This window comes from Chrysemys picta, chromosome 15 (genome assembly GCF_011386835.1).
Source record: "Chrysemys picta bellii isolate R12L10 chromosome 15, ASM1138683v2, whole genome shotgun sequence".
Taxonomy (NCBI): domain Eukaryota; kingdom Metazoa; phylum Chordata; order Testudines; family Emydidae; genus Chrysemys; species Chrysemys picta.
In genome coordinates, this window is record NC_088805.1 from 3,890,310 (window position 1) to 3,915,227 (window position 24,918).

The 24,918-nt window shown below is 49.7% G+C and overlaps 1 protein-coding gene across 2 annotated transcripts; it reads left to right on the plus strand.

The window, feature by feature from the left end:
• Nucleotides 1-314: 314 nt before the first annotated feature.
• ZNF605 (zinc finger protein 605) lies at nucleotides 315-12,750 on the plus strand. Of its 2 annotated transcripts, none has more exons than XM_065568649.1 (4): nucleotides 315-784; nucleotides 4,951-5,077; nucleotides 5,892-5,999; nucleotides 8,806-12,750. In XM_065568649.1, exons 1-4 carry the CDS (start codon nucleotides 761-763, stop codon nucleotides 10,512-10,514), a joined length of 1,968 nt encoding a protein of 655 aa, XP_065424721.1. In that variant the 5' UTR covers nucleotides 315-760; the 3' UTR covers nucleotides 10,515-12,750. The 2 variants fall into 2 exon arrangements, with proteins under 2 accessions (XP_065424721.1, XP_023965291.2); XM_024109523.3 differs by having other exon boundaries at nucleotides 321-784; nucleotides 8,803-12,750.
• Nucleotides 12,751-24,918: the final 12,168 nt, after the last annotated feature.

Genomic DNA, 24,918 nt, shown 5'->3' on the forward strand with positions numbered 1-24,918 from the left:
GGCCCCGGAGCAGAGCTGTGCTCGGGGGAATGAGCAACCCCCCAGCAGCAGGTCCCCAGCCCTGCCCAGCGCCACTAGCCCCTGTGCCCCCAGCCCCTTTCTCAGCTATCGGCTCTGGGCTCCGCAGCCCCTGTGCCCCCGTGAGCAAAGCCAGTCCTGCTGTTCGGCTCCCCGGGGCCACTGGACTGTCCGGGACTTGCCCCCAGGCCAGATCCGAGCCCAACACACCCAGCAGCAGCTGCCCCGGCCCGGCTTCCCGCGGGGGCTGGGCCCGCAGAGCCGGAGGGCGGCGCATCCCAGCGGGGAAGGGGTCTCGGCTGGGCGGCCCGCGGGCGGCAGGTTTGAGAAACCCCTTCCCCGGCCGGGGGCTGCTCCGGCCGCCGGCGCGCAGGGCCGGGCAGCGGCTGGGCGCGGAGAGCGGGGCCCCGACGCGGCGCTTGCGGGGCTGGGCTCGGCTGGGCTGGGCTCGGCTGCCGGCGGAGGGGCGGGCGGGGTCCCGGGGAGACGCGCGGCCCGCGGAGGGCTGAACGGCCTCGGGAACCTCCAGCGCGGCGGCTGCAAACGCGTCTCGCTCGCCCCGAGCCCCGGGGCAGCTGCTGCCTTTGTGCGTCTGCAGCGGGCTCGGCCCGTCCCTCCTGCCCGGCGAGTGCGCGGCGGCCGGGCCGGGCTCCGTGGCGTGGGGCCCCGTCAGCGGGGAAGCTGCAGCCGAGAGACCGAACCTGCCGCTGCCCGAGGAGAGGAGCCTCCGGCCGGCCGGGGCATGGCTGGGGCGCGCTCCGCTCAGGTAGGGCTTTGCCATGGGGCCTGCAGCGGGGCCGGGGCTGCGCGCCTCGGGGGGTTGCCGCCGCTAACCCAGGGGGTAATTGCCCCCTGCCACCGACTTTCCGGGGGACCTTGGGCCGAGTCAGTGTCTCTCTGGGCCTCGGTTGTTATCTGTACAATGGGATCATCGCCGCCCCGCCCCGCCCGCGGGCTCAGGGGCGGGGCTGGCTTGTCAGGGTAATACACTAACGTAGTGACCCCTTTCACACAGCAAGCCATTGAGTCCAAACCCCCCCTTCTACATTAAAAACACTATTAAATATATTTAACACTGTTATAAATGCTGGATGCAAAGCGGGGTCTGGGTGGGGGCTGACAGCTCCCGACCCCCCCATGTGATAACCTCACCACCCCCTGAGGGGTCCTGACCCCCAGTTTGAGAACCCCTGCACTAATGGTTGGGAAGCACGTGGAGGTCTCCTTTTGAAAAGTGCTGTACAGGAGCGAGGTGTTATTAGTTATTATTATGTGTTGTTCCCCATGTAGCAAAGACTCCTATGCCAATGTTCCTTCTGTAAGTGCCCTCTGATCCCCACACCAGTCTTCCCCATCCCACCCCAGCTCATTCAAGGCATTATTCGGTGCTGGCTAAAATGCTCCCCTCTTCCTCTCCCCCCCCCAAAAAATACTGGAGGGTAGGTTGCACCTGAGTAGGGAGGGAAATAGACTTCTAGGATGGAGGCTGGCACAACCGATTAAGAGAGCTTTAGACTAGGAATTTGGTGGAAGATGTCCAGGTAATCTCCACGCAGGATTTTAACATTGAGAGGGAAGAAAACGAAGTAAGAAAGGATACAGCCGTGGGTAGGAGAAAGGACATCAGGAGGAAGGGTAGTGTAGATACCAGTCTAATAGGTGATACTGGTGGTAGAATGTCTGGGCCTAATCGGGTAAAGAATGTGAGCAAAGCCAAACAGCAAAAATTAAGATGTTTGTACCCTAATGCGAGGAGCCTAAGTAACAAGATGGAGGAACTAGAGCTACTGGTGCAGGAAGTGAAACCAGATATTATAGGGATAACAGAAACATGGTGGAATAGTAGTCATGACTGGAGTACAGGTATTGAAGGGTATGTGCTGTGTAGGAAAGACAGAAATAAAGGCAAGGGTGGTGGAGTAGCATTGTATATCAATGATGAGGTAAACTGTAAAGATATAAGAAGTAATGGAATGGATAAGACAGAGTCTGTCTGGGCAAAAATCACATTGGGAAAGAAAGCTACTAGAGCCTCCCCTGGGATACTGCTTGGGGTGTGCTACAGACCGCCGGGATCCGATTTGGATATGGTTAGAGGCCTCTTTAATGTTTTTAATTAAGTAAACATTAATGGGAAGAAGACTAACTTCCCAGATATAGACTGGAGGACAAGTGCTAGTAATAATAATAGGGCTCAGATTTTCCTGGATGCGATAGCTGATGGATTCCTTCACCAAGTACTTGCTGAACCAACAAGAGGGGATGCCATTTTAGATTTAGTTTGGTGAGTAGTGAAGACCTCATAGAAGAAATGGTTGTAGGGGACAACCTTGGTTCGAGTGATCATGAGCTAAGTTCACTTCAAACAAAATGGAAAGATAAAGAAAAATAGATCTGTGACTAGGGTTTTTGATTTCAAAAGGGCTAACTTTAAAAAATTAAGGAAATTAGTTAGGGGAGTGGATTGGACTGAAGAACTTGTGGATCTAAAGGCAGAGGTGGCCTGGAATTACTTCAAGTCAAAGTTGCAGAAACTATCAGAAGCCTGAATCCCAAGAAAGAGGAAAAAATTCATAGGCAGCAGTTGTAGACCGAGCTGGATGAGCAAGCATCTCAGAGAGGTGATTAAGAAAAAGCAGAAAGCCTACAAGGAGTGGAAGATGGGAGGGATCAGCAAGGAAAGCTACCTTATTGAGGTCAGAAAATGTAGGGATAAAGTGAGAAAGGCCAAAAGCCGTGTAGAGTTGGACCTTGCAAAGGGAATTAAAACCAATAGTTCTATAGCCATATAAATAAGCAAAAAACAAAGAAAGAAAAATGGGGCCGCTAAACACTGAGGATGGAGTGGGGGTTAAGGATAATCTAGGCATAGCCCAGTATCTAAACAAATACTTTGCCTCAGTCTTTAATGAGAAGCTTAGGGATAATGGCAGGATGACAAAAGGCAATGAGGATATGGAGGTAGATATTACCATATCTGAGGTAGAAGCCAAACTCGAACAGCTTAATGGGACTAAATCAGGGGGCCCAGGTAATCTTCATCCAAGAATATTAAAGGAACTGGCACATGAAATTGCAAGCCCATTAGCAAGATTTTTTAATGAATCTGTAAACTCAGGGGTTGTACTGTATGACTGGAGAATTGCTAACATAATTCCTATTTTTAAGAAAGAAAAAAAAGTGATTTAGGGATTAATAACAAGAATTTTGGTTATAAATTGGGGACACATCAGTTGGAAGCAACAGAGGAGGAGAAGGACCTCGGAGTATTGGTTGATCGCAGGATGACTATGAGCTGCCAATGTGATATGGCCATTAAAAAAGCTAGTGCGGTCTTGGGATGCATCAGGCGAGGTATTTCCAGTAAAGATAAAGAGGTGTTAGTACAGTTATACAAGGCACTGGGTGAGACCTCATCTGGAATATCGTGTGCAGTTCTTGTCTCCCATGTTTAAGAAGGATGAATTCAAACTGGAACAGGTACAGAGAAGGGCCACTAGGATGATCCGAGGAATGGAAAACCTGTCTTATGAAAGGAGACTCAAAGAGCTCCGCTTGTTTAGCCTAACCAAAAGAAGGCTGAGGGGAGATATGTTCGCTCTCTACAAATGTATCAGAGGGATAAATACCAGAGAGGGAGAGGAATTATTTCAGCTCAGTACCAATGTGGACACAAGAACAAATGGATATAAACTGGCCATCAGGGAGTTTAGACTTGAAATTAGATGAAGGTTTCTAACCATCAGAGGAGTGAAGTTCTGGAAGAGCCTTCCAAGGGGAGTAGTGGGGGCAAAGGACATATGTGGCTTCAAGACTAAGCTTGATAAGTTTATGGAGGGGATGGTATGATGGGATAGCCTCATTTTGACAATTAATTGATCTTTGACTATTAGTGGTAAATATGCCCAATGGCCTGTGATGGGATATTAGATGAGGTTGGATCTGAGTTACTACAGAGAATTCTTTCCTGGATGCTGGCTGGTGAGTCTTGCCCACATGCTCAGGGTTTAGCTGATCGCCATATTTGGGGTCGGGAAGGAATTTTCCTCCACTGCAGATTGGCAGAGGCCCTGGAGTTTTTTTGCCTTCCTCTGCAGCGTGGGGCATGGGTCACTTGCTGGAAGATTCTCTACACCTTGAAGTCTTTAAACCGTGATTTGAGGACTTCAATGGCTCAGCCATAGGTTAGGGGTTTGATACAGGAGTGGGTGTGTGAGATTCTGCAGCCTGTGTTGTGCAGGAGGTCAGACTAGATGATCATATTGGTCCCTTCTGACCTGAAAGTCTATTTATCTATGAAAATGCGCTGAAGACTGAATTATAATGCAGCCTGCATGTATCATGAATGTCCTACACCTGCGTTAATGAATCACAGCATCTTTCATGTAAATAGCTCCCTGCCTGGTGGCTGTGAGGAGCTGTTAATGGGTGTTTCCTAGCCAGAACCTCATCCCATGAGTCACAGTGAAATGTTCCATCTTGGCCCTGACAAACGATGGGCCAGACCCAGCCGTATGCAGCTTGCATTTGCCAGCGGAGTCTCTGGGACAAGATCGGGAGTGACGTAAACGCTGGTGTGAGTGACAGGTTGGATTTGCTAGTCAGTGGGGCCTAATAAACAGCTGACGTCTCTAGTCCAAACACATGGTTCCTGCAGCTAGGCGGGGAGGCATTGGGTGCTGCTTCAGCAGGAGATTGCCACCGAGACAAAGGCCAGGCTGCTGCTCCCCGTCCCTGCATCAGAGCCCTGCGGTGACAGGTGTGAGCTGTCCCGGGGGATTCACATCCTGGAGGCACCAGCAGCAACGTGTGTTGTCAGCGTGTGTTACACACGCAGGAAACGCTCTCCCTGCCCTGCCGGGACCCAGGGCTGCTGCTCTCAGGGTGTGACTGAAGTAGAGGCTGCTGATCACGGTTTATTTGCTCTTTCAGGCTCCAGTCACGTTTGACGACGTCGCTGTGTATTTCTCCGCGGAGGAGTGGGAGGAGCTCGCGGAATGGCAGAAGGAGCTGTACAAGGACGTGATGAGGGACAACTACAAGGCTTTGATCTCCCTGGGTAACGATTAGTGGTCACTCATTCATTAGAAGATGCAGCCCCCAAATAAGAGAGCTTAAGTCATGCTCTGTAGTGTGATTACATGAAACAAAGAGAACTGCCTTAAGCACCACCCAGAGAACTCCCTGACCGGGCGGTCCTTCCATTTATTAAACTCCCCCTGCAACACATCCTGGTCCTCGCTGGTGCCTATAACCACTGCACATGCTGTACAAACTCTGCCCAAGGCAGGGCTCCATAGAGAGCGCTCCCTGCACGCTGTGTGGTACCATTGTGGGAGCAGAATGGAGACGTTCCTGTGTCTGGGGAGAAGTTCGGATGTAAGTGGGCTAGTGGCTGAGGCCAAGGAGGGCACTGTGTATCGTTCATGCCTCGACAGGAAGTGCAGGTACCTGAGTCTCGCATGAGTTGTTCAGCTCATCTCAATCCACAAGGCTTTTTTGCCTCTGGATCTTCACTCTCTTCCCGGGTAGTTCATACACTGGGCTGGGGTTAAATCAGGAGTGTCATTTTAAAACGCTGACAGGACAGTGAGTAATTGCTGAGCTACACATTAGGTGGGATGGACAGTCCAGTGGTCAGAGCGCTCGTCTAGAACTTGAGAGTCTTGAGTTCAGTTCCCTGCTCCACCACAGACTGTCTGGGGACCTTAGGCAAGTCACCGGGTTCTCTGGGCCTCAGTTCCCCATCTATAAAATGGGGATAACTGCCTTGCCCGGCTGCACAGGGGCTTGTGAGGATAAACACATTAGCGATTGTGAGGGGCCAGCTAAGTACCTAGGCTCGATAGATAATTCTCTTCTCCCATCACCAGGTCATGCTGCCATTAAACCTGACATTATCTGGCTGATTGAACGTGGGGAAGAGCCGTATGTCAAGGGTCACAAGGACTCTGGGAATGGAAAAGCTTTTAACTTCTTCTGTGAGTAACGATTTCCAAACCGTTCGGAAACAACGTGCCCCTTCCTGCGTGCTGGCAATTACCTCTTTGCTCCCAGGAACAAATGCAGTAACTGTTGTTACTGGCGCATCATTTTGGCAGGTGTCAGCCAGGCATCCCCACCGCTATATTTCCACTCCCATTGGAAATAGCAACGGGGGTCTTCATTTTCCCTTGCTCGTGGGTGAACGGCTCTGGGGAGCAAAGCAGAGGCTGCTAAAGTGGAATTTGAGTGGAGTGGAGAGGGCATTCTCTTGCTGGGAGCAAAAGAAGGTCACAGAGAACAGCCACTCCTTCTTTCCCAAGCTGATCTAGAATTGACCAAATCGCCAAATTGGTAGTTTGAGAGCTCCTCCCCTTCCTAGCAGAGGACAGAGGCTGTCAATCAATGCCCTGTCTGACTGCTATTTATTCGCTGCAAGCAAATGGAAACCCTTTAACAAACCTCTGTCTGTCTCTCTCCACTTTGTTACACTGGATTGACTTTCTGATTAGCTATGACATAATATCAGAGGAATCCAATTAACAGGTCAGAAATGATCTCTCCTGGCCTCACTGCAGTCCATAGCAAAACTCCTCTTGACTTCCAAAGGGCCAGGACTTCACCCTTAAAGCTTAGTGAGCGACTTCAGAAACATTTGTGAGACGTATTGACCCAGGAAGGCCAAAGGCAGACCTTGCGTACGCAGCTGGAGCTGCATTCATGTTAATGAAGTTGACCCACGTCCAGTAGATCTGATTTGGGCCCTCTGCATGCAGATTGCCAAGTAGGATGTAGTTCTGGGGTGAGATCCTGACCCCACTGAAGTCAATGGCAAAATTCTCATTGACTTTAACGGAACCAGGATTTTGCTCATAATTTCTACATAAAACTGGGCAGGAGTTTTCCAGCTGGTGCATGGCTGAAAGTCCAATCTCATGGGAATGCTATAGAAACAAAATGTTAATGTCATTGAAATAAACTAGGGCTGTCAAGCGATTAAAAAAATTAATCACGATAAATTGCGCAATTAAAAAAATTAATTGGGATTAATCATGCTATTAAACAACAATAGAATACTTAAATATTTAAATATTTTGGATGTTTTTTACATTTTCAAATATATTGATTTCAATTATAACAATACAAAGTGTACAGTGCTCACTTTATATTATATTTTATTACAAATATTTGCACTGTAAAAACCAAGAAATACTATTTTTCAATTCACCTAATACAAGTACTGTAGTGCAATCTCTTTATCATGAAAGTTAAACTTACAAATGTAGAATTATGTAAAAAAACCAACAACCTGCCTTCAACAATAAAACAATATAAAACTTTAGAGCCTACAAGTCCACTCAGTCCTACTTCTTGTTCAGCCAGCTGCTCAGACAAACAAGTTCATTTACATTTGCAGGAGATAATGCTTCCACTTCTTGTTCACAGTGTCACCTGAAAGTGAGAACAGATGTTTGCATGGCACTTTTGTAGTCAGCGCTGCAAGATATTTACATGCCAGATGCGTTAAAGATTCATATGTCCCTTCATGCTTCAACCACCATTCCAGAGGACGTGCTTCCATGCTGATGATGGTTTCTGCTCGATAACCATCCAAAGCAGTGCGGACCGAGCCATGTTCATTTTCATCAGCTGAGTCAGATGCCACCAGCAGAAGATTGATTTTCTTTTTTGGTGGTTCGGGTTCTGTAGTTTCTGCATAAGAGTGTTGCTCTTTTAAGACTTCTGAAAGCCTGCTCCACACCTCATCCCTCTCAGATTTTGGAAGGCACTTCAGATTCTTAAATCTTCATTCTAGAGTTGTAGCTATTTTTAGAAATCTCACATTGGTACCTTCTTTGCAGCTTTGTCAAATCTGCAATGAAAGTGTTCTTAAAATAAACATGTGCTGGGTCATCATCTGAGACTGCTGTGACATGAACTGTAGGGCAGAATGCGGGTAAAACAGAGCAGGAGACATACAGTTCTCCCCCAAGGAGTTTAGCCACAAATGTAATTAACACATAATTTTTTTAATGAGCGTCATCAACATGGAAGCATGTCCTCTGGAATGGTGGCCGACGCATGAAGGGGCATACGAATGTTTAGCATATCTGGCATATAGATACCTTGCAATGACGGCTAGAAAAGTCCCATGCGAACGCCTGTTCTCACTGTCTGGTGACATTGTAAATAAGAAGTGGGCAGCATTATCTCCCATAAATGTAAACAAACTTGTTTGTGTTAGTGATTGGCTGAACGAGAAGTAGGACTGAGTGGACTTGTAGGCTCTAACATTTTACATTGTTTTGTTTTTGAGTGCAGTTATGTAACAAAAAAAATCTACATTAGTAAGTTGCATTTTCATGATAAAGAGATTGCTCTATAGTACTTGTATGAGGTGAACTGAAAAATCCAATTTCTTTTGTTTATCATTTTTACAGTGCAAATATTTGTAATCAAAAGTAATAATGTAAAGTGAGCACTGTACACTTTGTATTCCGTGTTGTAATTGAAATCAGTATATCTGAAAATGTAGAAAAACATCCAAAATATTGAATACATTTACTTGGTATTCTCTTGTTGAACAGTGCAATTAAAACTGCGATTAATCACAATTAATTTTTTGAGTTAATCGCGTGAGTTAACTGTGATTAATTGACAGCCCTAAAATAAACCCAGGATGTCACTGACTGCTGCTCTATAATTATGTTAACTGCACTATAGGCTGAACGTATTCAAAGGAGCTTTCCGTTCTCTCCAGCCCATGCAATAAATAACAGCTGGATTCTCTCTCCATTGCAGCAGTTGCCGAGATCAGGGGGAAGAAGGAGACTCATCCGCAGGAGACTCTCAGGGAATTGGAAGGGCCCAGGCTGTTAGAACGTGGCCTCCAGAGCTCGGACAGGGAATTAGTCTGTCAGGCTCAGTCCAGCTCAGAAGATCATCAGGGAAACTCTGCCAGAAGTGGAGTGGAGCCACCCCCTCCTTGGCAAAGCGGGCTCACTGCAGCCACCTGGCAACGCTGCTCCCTGGGATGTGAGCAGGCGGCTCCCTTTGAACTCTCTGGGGGATGCCTGCGTGTGGTTGAGGACAGGTTCTGGCCCTTGGACGTCCTTGCTCCCCAGCCATTCACTCCTGCAGAGACTCTGTATAAATGCATCCAGTGTGAGAAATGGTTCACTCCCCCGCCAGCTGCTGGCGGTCACGGCGGGACGCCCCTGGGAGCAGAGCCCTCCATTTGCCCCAAATGCAAGGGGAGCCGTGGGGAGAGCTCTCATCTTAATGCATGTCAGAGAATCCCCCCAGGAGAGACCCCCTGTCTGCGCGCTCGCCGTGAGCACAGCCCAGCCCAGCCCCTGCCCCAGAGAATCCCCCCAGGAGAGACCCCCTGTCTGCGCGCTCGCTGTGAGCACAGCCCAGCCCAGCCCCTGCCCCAGAGACTCCCCCCAGGAGAGACCCCCTGTCTGCGCGCTCGCTGTGAGCACAGCCCAACCCAGCCTGTGCCCCAGAGAATCCCCCCAGGAGAGACCCCCTGTCTGCGCACTCGCTGTGAGCAAAGCCCAGCCCAGCCCCTGCCCCTGCCCCAGAGAATCCCCCCAGGAGAGACCCCCTGTCTGCGCACTCGCTGTGAGCAAAGCCCAGCCCAGCCCCTGCCCCTGCCCCAGAGAATCCCCCCAGGAGAGACCCCCTGTCTGCGCGCTCGCTGTGAGCAAAGCCCAGCCCAGTCCCTGCCCCAGAGAATCCCCCCAGAAGAGCGACTATATAGATGCCCCGAGTGCGAGAAAAGCTTCTGCTACAAGCAGGAATACACGTGGCACCAGAGAGCCCACCTCAGCGATAGGCTCTATAAATGTAGCGGGTGCGAGAAAAGCTTCCGCTCCAAGCAGGAGCTGGTCTGGCACCAGCGGGCCCACGCAGCAGAGAGGCCGTACAAGTGCAGCGAGTGCGAGAAGAGCTTCCGCTACCCGCAAGAATTCACCTGGCACCAGAGAGCCCACGTGGGCGACAGGCCGTACAAATGCCCCACCTGCGATAAGCACTTCCGCTACCAGCAAGAGTTCACGTGGCACCAGCGGAGCCACGCCGGGGAGAAGAGCTACAAGTGCCTGGGCTGTGAGAAGAGCTTCCGCTACAAGCAGGAATTCATGTGGCACCAGAGGATCCACGTGGGGGAGAACCCCTACCGATGCCCCACGTGCCAAAGGACCTTCCGCTGCAAGCAGCAGTATACGAGCCACCAGAGAGTCCACAGCGCGGAGAGGCCCCATAGATGCTCTGCGTGTGATAAGAGCTTCAGCCGGAACTCAGCCCTTCTTAAGCACCAGCGACTCCACACCGGGGAGGGACCTTACCACTGTCCTGACTGCGAGACAAGCTTCAGCCAGAGCACAAACCTTCTCCAACACCAGCGATCCCACGCACGCAAGAGAGCCCGGCTGGATGGGCAGAAGCCTTCCGAGAGGAGGCAACCCCAGCAAGGCCCTCGCAAGGCTGCGGGCAGAGAGCCCCTGTAAACCCCCCGAGCCTGTAGAATGTTTCAGGGGGAGCACTCGCTTTCGTGAGCATCTGGGAGCCCGAAGCAGGAGAGGAGCTCAGCTGATGAACCCAGCATGTGAGAGCCTCACGCACAAGCTGAAGTTGCAGTGCCCCACGGGAAAGGCCTGGGAAGGGGCTGAACGGGTGGAAAGGGCTGTAGAGTCAGAGTCCCTCGGGGAGCCCGGGAAAGACACACATATGGCAACGAGTTGGCAGTAGGTCCAGTAGAACTTCTCTTCCTGAAGGTGCTCAGATACTTCGGTGATGGGCAGCAGGCGAGAACCCTGGAATCCAGTGCCCCGTCCGGCTCCTGACTCTGTGCCTTATCATTGCTAAATGAGTAGCTGCTCCGGTGCCCCTGTGACTAAGGTGCTCACCTGCTCCCGTCCTGCTCCCCTCATGCTGCATTGTCAGCCTTAAATATGCCAGGAGATCTCCATTGCCAGGGGGAAACCAACACGTTCATGCAACGTTGTGGTGGAGGATGTCAGCGCCAAGGAGTCAGGACGGTCGAAGTGCTGGGACTCACAACAACCCTTTAGCTGAGCCCTCTGGATAGCGATAACTCACAGCGGTAGGCAGGGTACTGGAGCGATGACGCCCTGCTGGCTCCACCCCTGCCCCAGGTCCTCAGATCAAACCGTTTTGCTGCATCACCCGTCAGAGTAAAGGAGGAGCTATGTGGGTGCCTCGCTTACTGTTACTTTGCTCAAATGATGCACAAGCAAGGTAACAGCGCCACCTCTAGAGGGCGATCTCATACTGACATCATGGGGCATTTCTGGTACTTGCCGTTATTTGAAAATCAAGGTGACCGTGACCCACCTGTACCCACTGCTGCAAAGATCCCTCTGCAGGAGGTCCTGCTGTGAGAGCTCAAAGCACAGCTTCCCATGTACCTCCAAGTACAACTGCCTTTCTCACCAGCTCTCTGCCGCTTCGGCCCCGTGTTACTGTGCAGACTGTGATATGGGAGCTGTATTTCTCTAAGCGCCAGCGCTGCATGCACACATTGTGCACCTCTCTGCTAGCTGATGGGGGCTCGGCTGTGATCCCTCCCTCGCCCAGCCTTTGGGGAATCGAGTGCTTGGAGCTAGATTCACACCATCCATCAGCTCCTTCCTGGAAGTGCGGCTGGCGCTGTGCAGAGGCGTTTTGGCTCCCTCTCCCCATGCAAAGCCAGCCCCAGCAGACGTTTTTCTCTACGACATCTCAAACCCTCTTTTCATGCCGTAGTCAGAACTTTTCCTGGGGCTAAATTCTGTTACACTGATGTAAATCCAGAGCAACTCCACTGAATTCAGTGGTGTTTACGCTGCTGTAACTGGGAGCAGAATCTGGCACTTGACCTAAGATCTTGTTCCTCCCTAGTGTTGCTCCAGGGCAGTGTGGTCAGTGGGAGCGGTAGCCACCTCCACCCTTTGTCCTGTCTCCACCATCTTGTGGAGCATGAGAAATACCTGTAGGGAATGGGATCTGCCACATGTGTGTGTGTGTGTGTGTGGGGGGGGGTTGGATTGTCCCTTGTCCTGATATGGGCTGAAATCCATTGGATGCATCCAAATCACTGACCCAGTGTCTCCAGCTGGCCCATTGTGTGTTTCCTCCACGCCCAGGCTCTAGAAGAGTGCTCCTCTCTCTGGCTTTATTAATTGGAGGATTGTGGGACGGTGAGTGTGTGTATATGTGTGGGGGGTCAAGGCACTGGTGTGGGGGTCCAGGAGACCAGGACTCAATCCCCAGCTCTGCTGTAGACTCTGTGTGGGCCCTTGGGCCAGTCTCTCTGGCTGTAGGTCTCAGCTGCATAGTGGGGATAAGAGCAGGGCCCTGCTGTGGGGGGGTGGTTGTGAGGCCGAATCTGCGCACCGTTCTGAGGTACTTCGATTCTGCAGGGATGGCAGGTCAGTACCTAGCCAGATATTCTCCGCGGCTTGCTAGGCTGCTCCACCGGGCTCGCAGCGCCCCCGCCACGGGACCCGCTGACTTTAGAGCAGTTCATCTCCCCATGCTCGGTAGGGTCTGCTGAATGGGGTCGCTCAGTGCAGATGCCGGTCCGCTGGGTGGAGCAAACACTGGGGTTACCTCAGGTATAAATACATGCGACAAGCATCCCTAATGCCACTTCTCTCACTGAAAGCATCGGTCCATTCTTAATGGCTCCCTCCACGCTGCTCCTCTTGGAGCTGGCAGTGTCTGTCCTCCCCCCCACCCCCCCGCACCCTCCAAAAAGACAGCTGGACTTCAGGAGTGCTTGACCCTGCTCCACTGCACCCACCAGCTGGCTGCGTCATGCTGTTGCTGCTGCCATGAGCAGGGGTGAAAGTAACTTAAAGGACTTGCCGGTACTCCGGAGTCCTTAGGAGGGGCGGAGCCTCAACCGGAAGAGGGGGGTGGCTCCGCTGCAGTAGCGGCAGCAGGGGGCCCCTGGCCCTTTAAATCACTGCCAGAGCCCTGCCGCAGCTACCCCAGGGCTCCAGCAGCGGGGCTCGGGTGGCAATTTAAAGGGCCCTGGAGGGTAGCGGCAGTGGGAGCCCCGAGCTGCGCTGCTGGAGCCCCGGGGTAGCAGCAGCAGCCGGGGGCTCGGGCGGTGATTTAAAGGGCCTGGGGCTCTGGCAGCCGCTACCACCCTGGACCCTTTAAATCATCCCCAGAGCCCTGCTGCCGGAGCCCTGGGGTAGCGGCGGCAGGGCTCCGGCAGCTATTTATGTACAGGTGTGACTACCTGCCCTTTCCTGGTTACTCTAAGCGGCCAGTCCGCATCCAAATCCAGTAAAAAATAAAATAATCATTTAAAATAGGATATAATCCATTTATTAAGTATTTATAATAAGTATTTAAAACCATTCTCAATTCCTAATATTTTCAACAGATCATTGTTTCCATCACTCCACGCGCCCCAAGCACGAGGCCAAAGAAGTGGATATTTTTGCCACCCATTAAGTTTTTGATCTCTTCCTCTAATTCGAGGTAATAAGCCACCTTCTCTCTATGGGCTTGCTGCAAACTCCTGGCATTATCTTCCCAGCGCACTGTGACATCCACCACCACCGCCATATCACCCTTAGTAAATATAATATCTGGTTTTCTCAGCTCTCCCCTGCTATTTCTTAAATGGGGTTCTGCTAATGCCTTCCATCCTAATTTAACAGCCTTATCTATAACTGCAGATACTACTCTATTATGTCTTTTAATTCTTTCATCCTTGGTTTTATAACATTGACCAGATATGTGGGGTATCGTCTCTCGCACCTTACCACACCACCTACAAAAAGCATTTACTCCCCCTCTTCCTCTCGCTAACGTCTCCCTAGTGGGGTAAATATTTGCTCTGAGTTGAAGTGCTGCAATATATGAAGAAGACTTAATCTTACTAGAATTTTAAAAAATTGAATTGCTAATTGTATCATTTTTAAATACTTTATTCCTATTCCCTGACACCTCAACTCACACATCTTAAAAATTCTTCTTCTCTTCATTTTCTAAGATGGAGTGTTGCTGCATTAAACATCTTATCAATTAGATTTTCTCCGGCATATAAATCAGATCGATCTATCCAATTATCTTTGGAGACAATATGTCTCCTCCATTTTCGAATTAACATATTTGGAATCTGTATACTAAACTTCGTGAGTGCAAGACCTCCATCCCTCCCTCTTGAATAAAATAATCCATCAGTGGTGCATTGCGGTAGATGTAAAATTTGTTTGGCTATTTTTCTGATTGAAATATCCAAATCATTTAAAAGATAAAAAGGGAGTTCTATTAAAAGTAGATTATAAAATAGCCTTGGTAAAATGAATGTTTGTAAAATCAATAATTTCTGAGCCGGTTTCAAGGGGGCCTTAATCAAACTCTCACTCCATTCATTCAATTTCTCCCTGAGTGACAACCCTCCTATCCCTATCCATGGATCTATTCTTGCACCTAGATATTATTCAAATTTCCCCGGTTGAATGTACTCAATTTTCTCAGTCCCTATATTCCAATTATCTTTTGGATTCACTATATACGTTTTGTATTTTGATAAAATGTGAAAACCTTTCGTCATCTTCACATTAATACGAAGATTAGTATTGCTACAGAAGCACTCGAAAATACCCAAATTTTTAACCATTATAATTCGGGCTAATCTTCTCCTATCCTTACCAAATAACTGTTGATAAAACTTAAATTTTGCCTTCTTGGTGGCATATTTTGTAATAGCACTGGACTGTTTCTCTCTTCCCTCTCTTCCCCTTATTTCTCAGCTCTAGTTGTTCCTCATTCCTGTTAACATTTTCCCCCACTAATGAATTACAGAACTTTTCTAACGTAGCCCATCCAAGTGCTTTTGTTAGATTCTCCTTTAATAGCATTTCAATCTCCCCTAGGCTATTTACTATCTCCCATCCCTCTCTACTTTGTTTCCCCTGCTTACAGATTTTCTTTTCCACTTGATCCATATTTGGGTGTCCTTTCAATGGTAAGATCCTTTCTCTCGGGGGAGGAGCTTCTAATATATTTTCTTTAAATTTCTCTACCTCTCTCACTTCGTCCTTACATCCAACTATCACCACTTTCTTCTTTGTCAATTCTCGGCTTTTATCTGACATCTGTTTGTTAGTTTTAGTCCTTAACTCACTTTCTATACATTTATTTATATTCCTTTTCCCTAAGTATTTATTTTCTAATTGTATAAGCTGCTCGATCTCCTCATTAGTCCAGATACGAGATCGAGAAGATACCTCTCTACTCTTACTTTTTGCTGCTATATTTTTCTTTCTTTGTTCGTTCCTAATGGCGGGGTGCCTGTGTCGGCAGTGTTGGCTTCATCCCGATTTGGTATGGAATGCCAGCCCACAGATAGAGCAGGTATGGCTTTTTGCCGGGGTATCCACCTCCCTGGGCTCGCACTTGGGGGAGTGGGAAGCTATGTTATGATACTGAGAGGACTTTCCGCACTTTTGACATATTGCTCTTATGGCCTTACTTTTATGAACAACATGAATATGTTTTGCCCATTTACCAAATGCTGGTAAGATCTGAGGGCAAATGGGACAATTAAAATTATCAACCGGGTATTCCAAATAGAAAACCCCATCTTTCCATAAACTACTTTTTGATATATTTGAGTTATTTCCAGTACGGTCATTAAAAGCCATATTGGAGTTAAGAGAAATTGATGAATCAATAATATTAAAATTAAAAACATTTGATGAATTAATATTAAAATGCCCAGGTTCTTTAAAATACGGATTGTCAAATGTACTTAAATACTCAAAATCTGGATTTAAATTGTCCATAGATAAATTATTAAAAGTGTCCTTTGTAAAAACCATAGGTAAAATAGATAAAATCTCTTCACCTTGGTCCTTACCTATAATCTCATCTTCCTCAACTCCCTTTTTCTTTTCCATTGGGAGGTCTCAAATCCCATTCTCCTGAGGTATTCTCTCATTCCAAACAGTCTTATCCATGGGTCTAGCAACCCTAATCATACCCCTAATATAATTAACACTGTCAGCCGGGGCATCGAAGCCGACAGCCAGGGTGTTGTTAACCCGGTCCAGCGCCACTTCAGTATAAAAATATAAATTACTTTTTTCCATATTTAAAAGATATACCCTTACCAGGGGCAAGCTAACCCATACCTGGGGAAGTCAACCTTACCAGGGGGCAGCTATATTGGGGCTGCCCAACCCCATCCCCCACCCCAAAAGGGACAGGGGTTTGTCCTCCACAATCCGCCTGGCTATCCAAGCCAGTTACCGACTCTCACCATGAGGAGGTAAGAGTTGGACTTGCATCCAGAGGCTTTCCTCAATGAGGGGTCCCAAACAGCATAAATTCGAGCCCTAGCGGGTGTGTGAGAAAAGGCTCAGATCTTGGTGGGGATTGCCCGTACTGGCTGGGCTCGCGCCCTCCACGCCTCACTGATAACCCATTCCCTCACTACCCTCGGGCAATGGAACCGGCTGGGCTCGACAACGGAGAGGGTCCAGAGACGCACGGATAGCCATTAAGAGAGTTGGGGCGGTAGCGACTGCCACAGCCCCAGACCCTTTAAATAGCTGCCTGAGCCCTGCCGCCACAGGCTCTGGGGACAATTTAAAGGGCCCGGGGCTGTAGCAGCTGCCAGAGCCCTGGGGAGGCGGCAGTGGGGCTCCGGCAGCTATTTTAAGGGCTGGGCAATAGCGGCTGCCGCAGCCCCTGATCCTTTAAATTGCCACCCGAGCCCCACCGCCGCTTCCCCAGAGCTCCTGCAGCTGGGCTCTGGCGGCAATTTAAAGGGCCCGGGGCTCCAGCCGCTGCTGGGAGCCCCAGGCCCTTTAAATTGCTGCCAGGGGAAGCCAATCCGCCTTGGTACGGCTCTTGCCAGTACACTGTCCCAGGGCGTACCGGCTTACTTTCACCTCTGGCCATGAGCTACTAGGGGCCTCCCACTTAGGTATCATAGCAACTCTTAATGAACGAGTGCCACAAAGCCTGGTGTGCCTGCCCCAGTGACAGGCAGAAGAGGGTTATGCACAGGCCTTTCCCCAAGCATCGTGTACTGCGGACTCCTCTCAGTGGTAGAGCTGTGGCCTCTGCTGTGTGTTAGATGGTACGCTCGTGGGAGCAGGGGCCTTATCTTCATGTTTGCCTGTAAAGTGCCTAGCACGGTGTTGAAGCTACAAAAATAAATTGTAATATGTAAAAAACGTGCCCATGGTATGAAATGTACTTGGGCCCAAAGCTACATATCTCTGTCTCTTTAGCTAGCGCGCTGTCACGGCAGGAGGAGTGGCAGGAGCGTTTCCCTCTGTATGCAGCATTGGTGAGGCCATGGCGGAGTACTGTGTCCGTACTTTCCCAGAGATGTTGGAAAATTGGAAAGGGTTGAGAGATGAGGCACTAGAATGATCCGAAGTCTGGAAATCCTGCTTTATAGTGAAAGATTTAAGGAGCTTAATCAACGTAGTTTATTACTGAAGAGATTATTAAAGGTTAAGAGGTGACTTGATCGTGGTCAGTAAGCAGGGTCAGGATCAGTAAGCGGGGGGAGGGGGGCGCGAAAGTGATGAACCCATCATTTCCGGGACCGACCACGCCAGCCAATCGGTCTGGCCTGCGGGTTCCTGAGCAGTGGCCCCAATTCGCCGTACCCAGGGGACAGTTCTGTTAGTAGGTACCTACGTGGGGAGCAGATATCAGATTTTAGGGGGCTCTTTATTCTAGCAAGCAAAGGCCGAATGAGATCCACTGGCTGGAAGTTGTAGATAGTGTGACAAAGTTCTTCCTCTATCTTGGTGGGTCCTGCGCTTATTACTGGATTTGTTCGCCTCAGAGATTCACCATGTGGGTCAGGGAACTGCCCAGAGACCACCTCCTCTGGTAGAACCCACAGTCCAGGTCAATTCCTCCTGTGTCTGCTCAGGAGTTGGGAGGTTTGGGGGGAACCTGGGCCCGCCCTCTACTCCGGGTTCCAGCCCAGGGCCCTGTGGACTGCAGCTGTCTATAGTGCCTCCTGGAACAGCTGCATGACAGCTACAACTCCCTGGGCTACTTCCCCATGGCCTCCTCCAAACACCTCCCTTATTCTTACCACAGGACCTTCCTCCTGGTGTCTGATAATGCTTGTACTCTTCAATCCTCCAACAATACACCTTCCCACTCTCAGCTCTCTTGCTCCCAGCTCCTTGCATGCACGCTACAAACTGAAGTGAGGTTCTTTTTAAACTCAGGTGCCCTGATTAGCCAGCCTGTCCTAATTGATTCTAGCAGTTTCTTCTTAATTGGATCCAGGTGTCCTAATTAGCCTGCCTGCCTTAATTGCCTCCAGCAAGTTCCTGCTTGTTCTGGAACTGCCCCTATTACCTTACCCAGGGAAAAGAGATCTACTTAATCTGGGACTAATATATCTGCCTTCTAACACTCTCCTGTAGCCATCTGGCTTGACCCTGTCACATATCCCCCCCTCTGCTCAACACCACGGGGTTGGGCAACTTGGGACGTCAGGCAGTGTATCCATGACAAGCCCTCTGCATTGCCATGGTGGCTTCCAGCCCAGTGTTGTATGGTGAATTGAAAAGGTTGTAGGGACAGGAACCATCTGGTCACCCTTGTGTTCTTCTCTTTATTTTGCTGCATCCACTGGAAGAGTGCATGGTCGGTCATAAGGGTAAACCGTCGTCCCAGAAGGTAATAACAGTGTTTTCATGGCCCATGTCACAGCTAGGCACTCACTCTCAACCCCGGCATACTTCTGCTCTCTCGGGAGAAGTTTCCTGCTGCGGTAGAGGATTGGGTGTTCTTCATCTCCGACCGTCTGCAATAGGACAGCTCCCAATCCTACTTCAGATGCATCTGTTTGTAAAATGAATTCTTTGTTGAAGTCTGGGGCTACAAGCACGGGGTTACTGCAGAGGGCTGTCCGTAGATCCGTGAATGCGTTCTCCGCAGCATCAGTCCACTTCACCATGTCTGGACCCCGGGCTTTTATCAGGTCTGTCAGGGGACTCGCTCTGGTAGCGAAATGGGGAATAAATCGCCGGTAGTACCCCACCACACCCAGGAATGCCCGGACTTGCTTTTTCCGATTTGGCCGGGGCCAATTTTGGATAGCCTCTAGTTTGTTCAGTTGGGGCTTGACCATTCCCCTTCCTACAATGTAGCCAAGGTATTTAGCCTCAGCTAACCCTATAGCACACTTGGCTGGGTTGGCTGTGAGGCCGGCCCGTCTTAGCATGTCCAGAACCGCTTCCACCTTTTTCAAGTAGGTCTCCCAGTCAGGGGTATGAATAATCACGTCGTCCAGGTACGCAGCTGCATAACCGTTATGGGGCCACAGAAGCTTGTCCATGAGATGCTGGAAGGTGGCAGGTGCCCCCTGCAGTCCAAAAGGAAGAACGGTATATTGAAACAGACCCTCTGGTGTAGAGAATGCCATCTTTTCTTTTGCATCTTTGTCAAGGGGAATCTGCCAGTATCTCTTTGTTAAATCAAGGGTTGTCAAAAATCGGGCATTGCTCATGCGGTCAACTAACTCATCGATGCGGGGTATGGGGTATGCATCAAATTTGGATATCTCGTTCAGCCGGCGAAAGTCATTACAAAATCTAGTGGTGCCATCGGGTTTTGGCACCAACACAATCGTGCTCGACCATTGACTGTGGGGGTTCTTCAATGACTCCTAGTTCCAACATCTTTTTTACCTCTGCCTTGATCTCCTCTCTTTTTGCCGCTGGGACCCAGTAGGGCCTTAAAGTTACCTTTGCCCCAGGGTCTGTGATAATGTGGTGATATGCTTCGGTGGTTCGGCCTGATTTGGTTGAAAACACGTCCTGGTACCCATTGATCATCTCAGTACCTCCCTCTTCTGGTTTGGTGTCAGATCAGGGGATATCCTGATCTGCTCACGTAGGTTATTTCCCTGGATCAGGGTCTCTTGGGCCACCACACATGCCTCTTGCTGGTGCCAAGGTTTCAAGAGGTTAATGTGATAAATCTGTTCTTGTTTCCGGCGTCCTGGCTGCCGCACCTTGTAGGTTACTTCCCCCACGGGTTCAACCACCTCATAGGGCCCCTGCCCTGGGGCAAGAAGCTTGCTTTCTGCTGTGGGTACCAACACCATAACCCGATCCCCTGGTTGGAACTGTCGCACTTTTGCCTGGCGATTGTAATGGGTTCGATGGGCCTCCTGGGCCTTCTCCAAATGTTCCCATACAGGGGTAACCCGGGCTATCCGGTCTCGCATCTGCAATACATGTTCTATTATATTTCTCCCCTCATTGGGTTCCTCTTCCCAGATCTCTTTGGTCCCTGGGTTTTCCCTTCCACGGGGACCCCATCTATTTCAGTCACCTCCTTCCTAATGTTGTCATACCTAATGTTGTCATACCTCCTTCTGCCTGGTCCCATCCAAAATTTCCTCTCCCGGGGCTAATCTGCATGAGATCTAGGGGCCCAGTCTCTGTTGCCTCTACTGGTTCAGAGGCGCTAGGGTGGGGGTCAGACTCGGGTGCTTCTCCCTCCTGCATGGCCTCCTTTTCAGCTGCGCGAGTCCACCTACCTACAAGAACGACCCTCTGGCTTTGGGTCAGTATTTGGGTTCCCAAGGCCTTAGCTGCCCTTCTTTCCTCTTTCTACCCTGTCTGGGAGTGGGGAACAAATCTGGGGATATTTCAGAGAAGATTGGGGGTTGACAGTCTGCTGTGGATGCCTCACTAATTTCAGGGTTCCCATCTTTCTCCAATCCCCCTACTGGGAGTAAGTTTCCAAACGCTGGGAAGTCCCTCCCTATGAGCACCAGGAGTTTAGGGACTACACCTGCTGCTACCTCAGTAGTGTTCCCTTGGATCTCGATTTTTACTGGGATGGTGGGGTAGTAACTAACTGTCCCATGGACACAGGTTATCCCCGTACATTTAGCCTGCAGCTGACTACGCTTCACGAGCTTCCCTGAGATAAGCGTGATAGCACTCCCCGAATCAACCAGTGCCGTGGTCTCTACGCCATTTAGCTTTACTGGTCTGGTGTACATTTGTGGGGTTAGCAAGACCCTACAAGGTGGATTAGGGAGCATGGGTCTGCCCAGTTCCCCAGGTTACACTGCATAGGCTCCTCGGCATTGGGACACCGTGCAGCTATGTGTCCCCACTCCCCGCAGGTATAACATCTGTATGGAGCCCTAGGCGTTCCCCCGTCTATTGGCTTGGGCAGTCTAACATCCCGATCCTCTTCTCCCTCAGTGCTCCGACTCTTTGTGGCCTCTGATGGGCCTTCAGCCTCTCTCTTTTTCCACCTGGGCCCTCCTGGGGCTTGGTGCTGCTAGTTTAACCCGGGATGCCTCTTCCTTAACTGGTCGGGTCAGCTCCCTCGCTGTCCTTCGCCTCTCTACCAGGGCGACAACCTCGTCATAGGTGGAGGGTTCGTTCTGGCTTACCCAGGCGTGAAGGTCTGGTGGTAGTCCCCTTATGTATCGGTCAATGACCAGAACCTCTAGTATCTCTTCTGGACTCTGGGACTCAATTCACAACCACTTTCATGCGAGATGGATGAGGTCATACAATTGGGACCATGGGGTTTTGTCTTCCTGGTACCTCCACTCATGATACCGCTGGGCCCGCACTGCTGTCGTTACCCCAGATCTGGCCAGGATCTCTGCTTTCAGCTGGGGGTAGTCTGCCGCAGCCTCTTCAGGCAGATCATGGTAGGCCTTCTGGGCCTCCCCACACAGGAATGGGGCAAGGATGCCAGACCACTGATCTCGAGGCCAGGCCTCCCGTAGGGCTGTCCTCTCAAAGGCCAGAAGGTATGCCTCTACATCATCCTCCTGCGTCATTTTCTGCAGCCAATAGCTGGCCCGTATGATCTGCGTCCCATCATGGCCGCGATTCAGCTCTGTAAGAGACTTTACCTGGTTTACCAGTACCCGCAACATAGCTCGGTCTTGAGCAGCCTGGTCCATCAGCAGGCGATTAGTCTCTTGCTGCAGCCGCACTGCCTCCTGTTGGGCGGCTGCCTGGACTCGGGGAGCCTCCTGCTGGGCCGCTGTAGCATGTATCAGAGCCCACACTATGTCATCCAGTGTGGTGAAAAAAAATAAACCCTCTCCCTTTTTGTTTTTTTGTTTTTTAAATCACCCTCCTTCTTCCGCCGCGCTGTGCACACCAAATCCCACCTCTAACACCAGTGTGATAAAGTTCCTCCTCTATCTTGGTGGGTCCTGCGCTTATTGGCAGATTTGTTCGCCTCAGAGATTCACCATGTGGGTCAGGGAACAGCCCAGACACCTTCTCCTCTGGTAGAACCCACAGTCCAGGTCAATTCCTCCTGTGTCTGCTCAGGAGTTGGGAGGTTTGGGAGGAACCTGGGCCCGCCCTCTACTCCGGGTTCCAGCCCAGGGCCCTGTGGACTGCAGCTGTCCAGAGTGCCTCCTGGAACAACTGCGCGACAGCTACAACTCCCTGGGCTACTTCCCATGGCCTTCTCCCAACACCTCCTTTATCCTCACCACAGGACCTTTCTCCTGGTGTCTGATAATGCTTGTACTCTTCAATCCTCCAACAATACATCTTCCCACTCTCAGCTCCTAGTGCCTCTTGCTCCCAGCTCCTTGCATGCACGCTACAAACTGAAGTGAGGTTCTTTTTAAACTCACGTGCCCTGATTAGCCAGCCTGTCCTAATTGATTCTAGCAGTTTCTTCTTAATTGGATCCAGGTGTCCTAATTAGCCTGCCTGCCTTAATTGCTTCCAGCAAGTTCCTGCTTGTTCTGGAACTGCCCCTGTTACCTTACCCAGGGAAAAGAGATCTACTTAATCTGGGACTAATATATCTGCCTTCTAACACTCTCCTGTAGCCATCTGGCCTGACCCTGTCACAATAGAAAACTTCAAATGGGAACTAAGATGCAGCTTTTTGACAGTGAGGGGAATTAACCTTTGGAATTGCTTAACCTGAAAGGTGGTAAAATTCTCCATCACTTGGAGACTTTCAATCAAGACGGCGTGACTCTAAGAGAGGTGCTGGGGTTTGACCATGACTCATTGGGTGCAATCCAGTCACTTACAGAGTAAGGAAAAATAATTCCCTCAACTGCAGGATTCCTTGGGTAAGAGTCTCCGGCTTGTGTATACAGAAAGTCAGACTAGAAAGATGATCATAATGGTGCCTTCTGGCCTTAAAATCTGTCTAATCTAGCGTCTTCCCCCCTCATTAGCCAGTGACTGTGGTGTTTAGGTGCCAAGCACAGGAACGTTAACTCCAGTTTAGTTTTGGCAGGATTGTAGACTCTGCTCTCCCCTATGCATTTCATAAGCTGACTTTCTTCATTAGAAGTTAAGGGAAAATTCAAGGGGGAAGGAGGGCTCCGAAGCCAAAATGTCATTGCCTTCATTGAGGCAAAGAGATGTTCTTAAGAAGGCAAGACATGGTTTCCTTCTGATTTCATGTGGTAAGGCGTTCTACAGCCAGAAATAGCGAGAGGTAGTGGCACTCACCTTATCTACACAATTTCCTTTAATCTCATAAGTATTGCAAGATACTTACAGAACTGATCTCTTGGAACAAGATAGAATACATTGTTTCACTGCTGCAGTTCAGACATCTACCATTTTACCTGATCTATCAGCTCCAACTTCTCTTAACGTCAGTAACAAGCCTCTCATCAATTCCAACACAGATGAGATTAGGCCCTGTATAAATACAGCAGTAAGAGTGCAGAGTGAGTGATCGGAAAAGCCAGATCAAAGAGAGACCTTTAAAAGAAAGAGAACGGGAGATTATTGCCTAAACTGTAACTAGGAAGTTGCAGCAGCAAAGAAAGAACTTGGAAAAGTCCATCAGGAAAACTCTTGACGTGCCATTTCCAGCCAGTTCCCAGAAAGAAAAAAGCAAAATCAATTGGCAAAGTTCCAGGGACTCTGGTCAAATGGAAGTTTCAAATGCTACAGTGGGGTAAAAAGATGCACATCTATGTGTGATGCTTAGTATGATACATATTGGAAGGGATTGTCAGAAGAGCCTCAGGAAGTTAGCTGCCCATCTCCCATTGAATTGGTGTGACCCTAAACAAGAGCTGAGGGCTGAACCTATGGTGATTTCTTTGTTCATTTCACTTCACCACCTGCCAGGTGCTTTGGACACCTGGTATATAGTATATACCTGGAGTATAAAAAAATGCATGAACCAAACTATAGCAACATGCCTGCAGTGTTCAAAGAATAACCCTAGCATTCTCCCAACCCTCCCGGGATGGCTTTCCAGGAAAACTCCTTGATTGCTGGTTATCTACTGGTCCGTTTACCTCCAACCCCACCTGCGGGAGAAATATGGACCTTGTAGCACTGATAGATCACTGTGACCTTGGTGGGTCAGATTTCAGTCGTGACGGAAGGGTTGGAGCTAGGTAAGATTGAGTTGTTGTTCAGGACTTTTCAAAATCTTATTTCGGTGCCTAAATATGGATTTAAGAGCCTAGTTTAGGCCTCCATTTTTTCTTGCACTCTGAGCATATCTGTGTGTATTTGCACATCTAGTAGATTAATACAACCACCTGGGTGAAATCAGCTACACACATTTGCATGCACCAGTATAATTGGAATTTAATTTCCAGCAGCTCTCAGGTCCCACCAGCAGATGGTGGCCAAACACTCTCGGACAGCAGAATCGGCTCCTTCCCATATCTGCTTCTTCACAATTTAACAACCAGGCCTTGGCTTCAACACCCAAAGCGGTAGCAGCAGCTGCTTCCTGGGGTGGGGTGACCAGATGTCCTGATTTTATAGGGACAGTCCCGATATTTGGAGCTTTTTCTTCTATAGGCTCCTATATAAGAAACCCCTGTCCCGATTTTTCACACTTGCTGTCTGGCCACCCGAGCCTGGGTGGCCGGGAAGGCCTCACCCCACAGCTTGTGAG

Bases quoted from the DNA above. Each gene is read 5' to 3' on its own strand.
- ZNF605 (XM_024109523.3), top strand. From the start codon at position 761: ATGGCTGGGGCGCGCTCCGCTCAG. The intron at 785-4,950 runs GTAGGGCTTTGC...TTGCTCTTTCAG, and splicing joins CTGGGGCGCGCTCCGCTCAG to GCTCCAGTCACGTTTGACGA. The intron at 5,078-5,891 runs GTAACGATTAGT...TCCCATCACCAG, and splicing joins CAAGGCTTTGATCTCCCTGG to GTCATGCTGCCATTAAACCT.